The sequence below is a fragment of the Monoraphidium neglectum genome, assembly GCF_000611645.1.
Source record: "Monoraphidium neglectum strain SAG 48.87 unplaced genomic scaffold scaffold02031, whole genome shotgun sequence".
Taxonomy (NCBI): domain Eukaryota; kingdom Viridiplantae; phylum Chlorophyta; class Chlorophyceae; order Sphaeropleales; family Selenastraceae; genus Monoraphidium; species Monoraphidium neglectum.
Genome location: NW_014011597.1, coordinates 1 through 8,149, shown reverse-complemented (window position 1 = coordinate 8,149; position 8,149 = coordinate 1). Strand labels below are relative to the sequence as shown.

At 64.2% G+C, this 8,149-nt stretch overlaps 3 protein-coding genes across 3 annotated transcripts in view; all 3 read left to right on the top strand.

The window, feature by feature from the left end:
- MNEG_9703 (hypothetical protein) overlaps positions 1 to 2,314 on the top strand; it is a gene marked incomplete at both ends in the record, with an annotated part of 2,758 nt that extends 444 nt beyond the window's left edge. The window contains 6 exons of the mRNA XM_014041826.1: positions 330 to 440; positions 642 to 816; positions 979 to 1,098; positions 1,318 to 1,544; positions 1,748 to 1,945; positions 2,185 to 2,314. Coding sequence (XP_013897280.1) covers positions 330 to 440; positions 642 to 816; positions 979 to 1,098; positions 1,318 to 1,544; positions 1,748 to 1,945; positions 2,185 to 2,314 — 961 coding nt within the window. The remainder of the gene's footprint in view (positions 1 to 329; positions 441 to 641; positions 817 to 978; positions 1,099 to 1,317; positions 1,545 to 1,747; positions 1,946 to 2,184) is intronic.
- A 650-nt stretch (positions 2,315 to 2,964) lies between these two features.
- On the top strand, positions 2,965 to 5,322 carry MNEG_9702 (hypothetical protein; the record flags this gene model as incomplete). Its single annotated transcript, XM_014041825.1, has 2 exons — positions 2,965 to 3,995; positions 4,206 to 5,322. The coding sequence occupies 2 exons, from the start codon at positions 2,965 to 2,967 to the stop codon at positions 5,320 to 5,322; spliced, it is 2,148 nt and encodes a 715-aa protein (XP_013897279.1).
- Positions 5,323 to 7,418: 2,096 nt separating this feature from the next.
- On the top strand, positions 7,419 to 8,109 carry MNEG_9701 (S-adenosyl-methyltransferase; the record flags this gene model as incomplete). Its single annotated transcript, XM_014041824.1, has 3 exons — positions 7,419 to 7,543; positions 7,849 to 7,993; positions 8,080 to 8,109. The coding sequence occupies 3 exons, from the start codon at positions 7,419 to 7,421 to the stop codon at positions 8,107 to 8,109; spliced, it is 300 nt and encodes a 99-aa protein (XP_013897278.1).
- Positions 8,110 to 8,149: the final 40 nt, after the last annotated feature.

The window sequence follows — 8,149 nt, the reverse complement described above, 5'->3', positions numbered from 1 at the left end:
GCCCAAGGCCTACCCCTCCTACCAGGCCCTGGTGGAAGACCCCTCCCTGGACGCAGTGTGAGCAACCAGCACAGCACAGCACAGCACAGCTCAGAACAGCTCAGCACAGCGGAGCTCAGCACAGCACAGCTCAGCACGTGCAGGCTGGCTTGGCTGGCCAGCAGTGCCCCTTGCCTCTACCAAGGTGGCTGCTGGACACTGACCCCAGCCAGCTGCTGCCAGCTGATTGTTGTGGCAGCCGTGCACCTATTGTCCCCTTTGATATGTTGTGCGGACCAGCCCTCAACATGCGGTCGCACGTCGCGCCTGACCTGACCCCGCCATCACAGCTATGTGGCGCTGCCCAACGGCCTGCATGGCGAGTGGGCGGCGGCGGCACTGCGGGCGGGCAAGCACGTGCTGTGTGAGAAGCCGTTCACAGCCAACGCGCAGGAGGCACGGTGGGTGGGGTGATGTGCAGGGGCTGAAGGGATGAGGGGGCGATACGCCCCCATTCTCCCGCAGCTCCAGTGGCCAAAAGCTCCGCAGTGACAGGCGGCACTCTGGAGTGACGGCATGTATCTTTTCCGCAAGCGAGTGTGCGGTGCCTGCAATCGCCGTAAGCCGTTCGCCCCCCACCATCCCCCCGCCACGCACTCAAGCCATGTGATGGGCATCGCGCGGTCCTCTGGCCTGGTGTGCCGTGAGGCCTTCCACAATTCAGAGCACCCCGCCAACAAGCGCGTGGCAGAGCTGCTGCAGGCAAGCCGCAGAACGAAGGGAACGGTTGTCGCGCGAATCGCCGAGCGCACGCCACAGCAGGGGCCTCTTGCAAGAGTGCGCGGGAGGCTTCAGGTGGCCCCGCAAAGCATCAACACCTCCCGCCAGCAGCAATGCCAGACTTTCCTCGCCGGGTGCAATCCGCAGTACCAGCCCCCACCCCAACCCCTGCTTCGCCGGCACCTCCTCCCCTCCTTCCCCAATCCCGGCCACCCACAGGGCGGTGCCATTGGCGAGCTGCTGTCCCTGACGGCGCGCGTGCTGATTCCTTCCTGGGCCTTCAAGGAGGGCGACATCCGCTTCAACGAGGGCCTGGCGGGCGGCACCATGATGGACGCGGTGGGCAGGGGGGAGGGGCGCGGGAGGGTCGCATGCGACAGAAGGACATGCATAAGCTGCGGGGCGGCATGCATGTTACAGAAGGCGAGCAGTGTGACTGCAAGGGTATGAGGCACACTCATATTGGCTGATTCACAGGGACGATCCGACAGCCGCCTCCCATGCCGATGCGCCTGTGCGCGCGACACCTTGCCTCCACCGCCCCACCGCCGCGGCCAGGGCTGCTACTGCGCAGACGCACTGAGCTTCTTCCCGGGGTTCCCGCCAACGGCGGTGACGTCAGCGGCGGCCAAGGGCGTGCTGCACGGCTGCGACACAGGCATGGAGGCGCGTGTGGCGTACGGCGGCAAGGGCGGCGGCGCGGGGCAGCTGGTTGGGCGCATCGAGGCGGACCTGCGCCACGGCGGGCTGCTGCCTGTCACACTCATCACAGCGGAGGGCACCAGGTGCGGCAGACAGCAGGGTTGACCCTCCGGGAGTCGTGTGCAAAGCATCACAAGGCCGCCTTGTTGGGGGCGTCGATGCTCTGGGGCTGGCCTGCTTCGCTGCGCCAGGTTGCCCTCTCACATCGCTGCACCACGATCACTGTACAAGACTCAAGGCCCGCGCCCCCTCCGCACCACGTGGCTATGTGCGACCGCACCCCCAGGGGCCGCCTGACCTACGACAATTTCGTGGTGCCCTTCTTTGGCCACCAGATCACGCTGGCCCTCGCACCAGACAGGGGGGGCCAGCCCCCGGAGACGCGGCGCATGAGCGTGTATGGCAGCGGCGAGAGCAACTACTATTACCAGCTGCGGCGGTTCACAGACGACGTCGTCGCGCTCAGGGGCGGCACCGGTGCCAGGTGGGCTCGCGGGAATGGAGCGCATGGCTGGCAGCTGGCCGCACCAAGTGCATGTGTGACACCTGGTTCACCCTTTGCAGCATGCTTGCCAAAAAAATTCGAGACGGTGCTTTCACGCATTTCAATTGCGGGGCATTGCAACTGCATGGCCCCGCAGGTGCGATGCATGGAGGCTTTGGCCCTGACCTCACCGTCTGCCACGCTCTGCCACGCTTTATCACACCCCCAACGTGCCGCAGGGCGTTGGCGGAGGTCGAGGCGTCGCTGCAGAAGGATGCGGCCGACGCTATTGCCAACATGGAGCTGGTGGAGGCCATCTACACAGCGGCGGGGCTGCGGCCGCGGCAGCCGACACACGCCTGGTTTTAGGGGGACCCTGGCGGGTCGATGGCCGCGATCGTTGGGTTCATAATTGTGCTTCATGTTGCTTGCTTGGGGGCGGGGGCCGCAAGTATTTGCCTGGGTGATTGAGCCGTGATGCCCACTGTCCCGCAGCACTCGGCTACTGGCATGTGCCGTTTGGTGAGAGTGACGACACTGCCAACAGTATGTAATCCGTGAGCCATGTTTGGCAGTGTTTGGACCAAGCTGCAGCAACTTCGCATCGTTGTAGCGGGTGGTTTTTTATTTTAGGTACAGTACCAGGAGCAGCACCATGCATGCCTCTATGGTAGTGGTAGGCATTATGTCCATGCTCATGGATTCGAAACGCTATAAACTCAACCAAACAGTAGCCCACATGCACCTACAGGGCAGGCGTACCCTGTGCGCATACCGTACGTCTGCACCAGCGGAAGCCAGCTTACTGGCAGCAGGGAATTTCAAGCGGCAAGGGTGCCAAGCGCTCTCTTCAAGTCTCACGGCAGCCTCTTGATTGTCTATCTATCTTCAACCCGCTTCTTGCACGTCTCGATGCGTCCAAAAGCGCTCCGCGTTGCTCTTATCAAATCAGATCATCGCGTGTTTGACCGCGCGCACAACCCTGGATGTCGTCTCAGCCGCCAAGAAATAGCTCTGACATGTCCGCGATGCGGGAATCGGGTTTTGATAGCCCTGCCGCCCTGCGCATGCGGCAGCCCGACCAGCAGCACAGCGCACTGGACCGCCTGCCAGACGACGCGATCGAGCGCGTCGTGGCTGCGCTCAAGCCGGACAAAGTGCGGGCTCACGCACGCTTGGCCTGCAAGCGACTGCAAGCAGCAGTCGACGCCGACATGCGCTGCGTGCCGCTCGGCCACGGCGGCGCGCTGCCGCGCCTCTCTACCCTAGCGGCGCGCTTCCCTCGAGCCACCAAGTTGCAGCGCCATATCCTTGTCGGAGAGGAGCTGCCTGAACTTCTGCGCGAGTTGGCAGCCCTTCCAGTTGGCGCCTGGCCGGTCGTGACCTGCACGTCCGACGTGGTGCTGGGCTTCTGCCGTGACAACGCAAAGCTCCTTGCGCACCTGGCGCGCCTCTGCCCCAACATTGAGGAGATCGCCCTCACGCTGCCATACATTACCCAAGCAATCCTGGTGGAGCGGAAGCGCGCCATGTCCAACAGCAACAACGCGTTGCACGCGTGGGGGACTGCTGGGGACGCATACGGCGCTGTCGCTGATGCACTCAAGGCCATGCCAGGCCTGAAGCGCCTCGAGCTGGGCCTCGGCACGGACCACACAAACCCTAAATGGGACGAGACCAAGCCGCTGGACGATGATGTCTACAAACCCTACAACAACGGCTACTACGCATACAACGCCGAATACTCTGACGACGACGCGGACGGCGATGAGATGGAAGCGCCACCGCCACCCCCGCCGCCGCCACGAGCGCCGCGCGGGCCGCACCCCGAGCACATCGTGCTGCCGCTGCTGTGGAGCACCCTGGCAGGCCTAACTGCGCTGGAAAAGCTGACCCTGAAACGACCCCTGGGCGCGCCGGGCCTGCAGCTGGCATCTTTGGCCAGCCTACGGCACCTATCTATCCATTTCAGCGGGACGTCGCCCTTTCCAGTGTTTCAGGCGGTGTTGCACCCGCTCACGCGCCTGACCCGCCTGGAGATGAAGATTGGGTGCGCATGCGGTGACTGGGAAGGCACAGACAGTAGCACAGCCAGCTGGCCGCATGCCTCGCATGCGCGTTTGCTCACAAACTTCACTCGCCTGCTGTGCTCCCCCTCATTCCCGCCCACACCTTTGCGATCTGGAACTGAAGCTTCTCTGCCTTGTTGCGCGGTGTTCCTCACGCCACGGCCGCCTGCACCTCACATCTTCCCCCGCAGGCACTATGTGCGCGACCACCTAGATCCAGCGTCCGTCGCCACCGTCTTCACCGCCTGCCCGCGGCTCCTGGAGCTTCGCCTGGTGGGTGTGCACGGCGTCAAGGGCCTGCTGGTTGCCGGCAGCGCTGTGCTGCACCACCTCACGCGCCTCGAGCTGAGCGAGGTGGTCGACGTCGACGAACGCATCCAACACCACGCTGACGAGGACGATGACGAGGACCAGCAAGAAGGCGGCGAGGGCGAGGAGGGCGCCGAGGGGGACAGGGCCCCTATGGCCATTGCCGGCGTCCGCGGCCTGGTGCGCTTTGCGCCCTCCCTGCGCTACCTGTCGGTCGACGGGGCCTGCAGTTGCGCACGCCTCGCGGCATCGGGCCACCCTCTCCTGGAGGACCTCATCGTCGCGTCGGACCACGCGCACAAGTACGGCACTGGCGATGCAGCGCCCCGCTGGCTGAGCGCGGCCAGCGGCATGCCGTCGCTTGGCAGGCTTGAGTGCTGCCTCACCAGCGCCAGCTTCCCGGGGGACCTCGCCCGCAACGAATTCCGGCGCCTCGCCAACCCCGCCGCCAGCGACCCAGAGCACACCTTTGCCGGCCACTTCAGGCGTTGGGTGCGCGGCTGGGGCTTGCTGCGGTCCCTCAAGCTGGACGTGGGCGACCTCACCGGGTACCTGCCCCTGGGTGATGTCATCGCCACCCTCGCATCCTCCCCGCTCGCGGCCTCTCTCACCACGCTGACGCTCACCGCGCCCTCACACCTGGGCGGCTTGGCCTCCCTGGCGTGCCTCATCCCGGCCGAGCCGCTGGCGGGTCTGGCCGGCTTCCCGCGGCTCGATTCGCTGCGCCTTGCGTTCACGGACGCCGCGCTGCCAGGCGGCTTTGTCCTGGTCGGCAAAGTGAGGCTGGACGACGCCAGGCTCCGCGCACTGCTGGGGGCGCCGCGCCCCGTGCGCGCGCGTGCGCCGGTGCTGCGGCGCATCGTAATTGCCCTGACCCGGGCGCAGGTGGTGGAGCCGCGCTCGACACGGCACAAGGCGCAGCTGCCGGCGCCCGTCAGCTGGCGCTGCTGCATGGAGCTGCGCGCCGCCCACCCCGGGCTGCATTTTGAAGTCGAGTGAGGGTGCCGTCCTGGGTGACACACGCTTCTTGCGCCTCCTGCCAAAAATCGCAATATGGGATGGTTGTGGGGTTTGCATGCTCTGGTCCTTGGGCCCAGAGTGCGAGGTTTCTGTGGGGGAAATGTGGCAGCAGAGGGCCTTAGTGGGCTTGCATGCGTGGTGATGCACAAGCTAGGTGTGGGAAAGCTAGGTTTTCCCGGTCATTACGATCTCGCATGACTCAGTAAAGCTCTTCTTATGTTGATACCAAGCATGCAGTCCGACCGTTGCCGCATCCAAGTCAACTCCATGCGGAGCGGATTAAGACCAGCAGAAGGTCCACCTGCCCATATATTCAAGTGTCCCTGGCCAGCCTGTTCCGTTTGCCAAGTCAGTTGTACAAAATAATGTATGGCTGCGAGCCCTGCTGGATGTGCGTAGCCATGCCTGCGTGCATGCCTGCCAGGCACTGCGTCAGCGTTGCCGCCATTGAGTAATCAACAGAAGGGCGGTGCACCTTGACCATCTGGCAAAACGACTGCCTTCAAACAGCTTCAATGAAATTAATGTCCTCAGTAAGCGAAGCAACGCTGAACATGGCCCCGTTGCAAGCTTGATCTTCTCTTAGTTGTACAGTATACTCGTGCCGCTCGACCTGAGCACGTCAACGGAAAACGCATGCTCTCTATGCTGCGCGGAGCACGTCTACACAGCAGCCGCCTGCGATGCGCCCCGCCATTTGCAGGATGCAGCAGCTCGGCCTGGCCTTTGCCGAGCCGCCGCCGCTGCTGCTTCGCGGCGTGCAGCGCGCAGGGCGTTCAGGACCAGCAACAGCAGCAGCAGGCGCCAGATGCACCGCATGTATCTGTGCTGCTCAATGAGGTGCTGCAGCATTTCAGTGGGCGGCAGGTCAAGGTGCGAGGGACATTTCTTGCTGCTGTCCACCTGGTACCCAAGTAAGGTTGGTGCATGCCTTTGGCGTTCCCTGCTGGCGGCATGACACTGACGCAGTATTTTCTCTGGGCTTGCAGGTGTATGTGGATTGTACACTTGGAGCTGGGGGTCATGCTGCCAGCATGATGCAACAGCACCCGGTGGGTGGCTGCGCCCGTGCACTGTGCGGCCGTGCGTACCACGCCGCCGTGTGTGTTCTGGGGGGGAGGGTGTGTGTGTGGTCGCGAGAGGTGCGCGTTAGAGACACGCAAAATTGGCTCGCAACACGGCAGTAGGCCTGCCGGCGATTGACGTCCTGACCAATGGCACCTGGTCAAGTTGATGGAAGCAGTTCACGGGCCTGCATCAACGCCACCACCCCAGTCAACGCCTGCTTCAGGCGTGCACAAGTTTTGTGGAACGCACCCCCAACCCTGCCGCCCCAGGAGCTGTCTCACCTGGTGGGAATCGACCTGGACCCCTTGGCACACAGGCTGGCAGGAGACAGGCTCGCGCGGCAACGGGAAGCGCTATCCCGCGATAGCCCTGATGTTCACCTGCTGCATGGCAATTACAGGTGTGGGAGCCCCTGCAGGGCACGCCCGTGTAGGGATGCAGCTCACGCCGAGGGCAGGCGTGAAGCACCGCTCCCCTCGTGTTATCAATGGGTGCTGGTCCCTCCACACTCAAACCTTGAGGAGCACGCCCCCTGGAGAATGCCCGACGCTGTCTCTGCTGCGTTCACCTTGCAACCACCACCGCCCGCCAATTGGCAATCGGTGCCCTGCGGCCCCTTCCAGCCAGGTGCAGCGGCTGCTGCAGGGGCTGCCGTGCGGTTCTCTTGTGGGGCGGGTGGACGCCATGCTCATGGACCTGGGGGTGTCATCTATGCAGGTGGGGCAACGCAGGTGCACGCTTGGGCGCGATGGGTACGGGGGTGAGGGAGGCTTACAGAAGCAGCAGCAGCAGCAGCACCAGCAGCAGCACCAGCAGCAGCAGCAGCAGCACCAGCAGCAGCAGCAGCAGCGGCAGCTTGAGCAACGGCGGCAGCATCTTGGTGCCCTTCATTTTGTTGAACGCTCATATTCTTTGGCTTATTTCCTGTGGTCAACTCAACCCGCTCCACCGCCCAGCTGGACATGGCAGAGCGCGGCTTCAGTTTTGCGGCAGACGGTCCCCTGGACATGCGCCTGGACCCGGGGGCCCCCATGAGTGCTGCTGACGCCGTCAACGGCTGGAGCGAGGCGCAGCTGGGTCGGGTCCTGCTGGAGTATGGGGAGGAGAAGGCCTGGAAGCTGGTGGCGCGCAGGTGGGCGCGTCAGGGTGACTGCGCCGCGCAGGGCCGTGGGTGCTGGGCCGAGCGCGCCCCGTGGTGGAGGACGCTGCGCAACTCAGTGCTGCAGGGCCTTCATCATGGCAGTTCGCTCGGCATGCCCGGGGTGCTGCTGCCTGCACTCGACGCCTTGAGTGGACTTTTGCAGGCGGGGGCCCCTTCCATGACGGCTGCTGCCACATGCGCCTGCTGCCAGCCTTGAGCTCCTGTTGGGCCACCTTCCATACTCCTCTCCTTCCCTCAACACATCACCACACCCACCCCCAACGCCCAACCCCCAGGATTGTGGAGGCGCGTGAGAAGGCGCCCATCCTCACGACACAGCAGCTGGTGCAGGCGGTGGGGCAGACCATATTCCGCGACAAGAGCAAGCAGGGCGGCAGGCGCAGCGGCAAGACCATCCACCCAGCCACCAGGACGTTCCAGGTCAGCTTGACCACTCAAGCTGGGAGTGGCCTCCGCCCGCTGTGCTGGCTGCAGTGCCTGCTTCTTCCTGGCCTTTGTAATGCCAGCTTGCGCTGCCCCAAACGTTTCAAACGTAATCTTGTCTCTAGCAACACCCCGCCCCGCGCCCCCTCAACC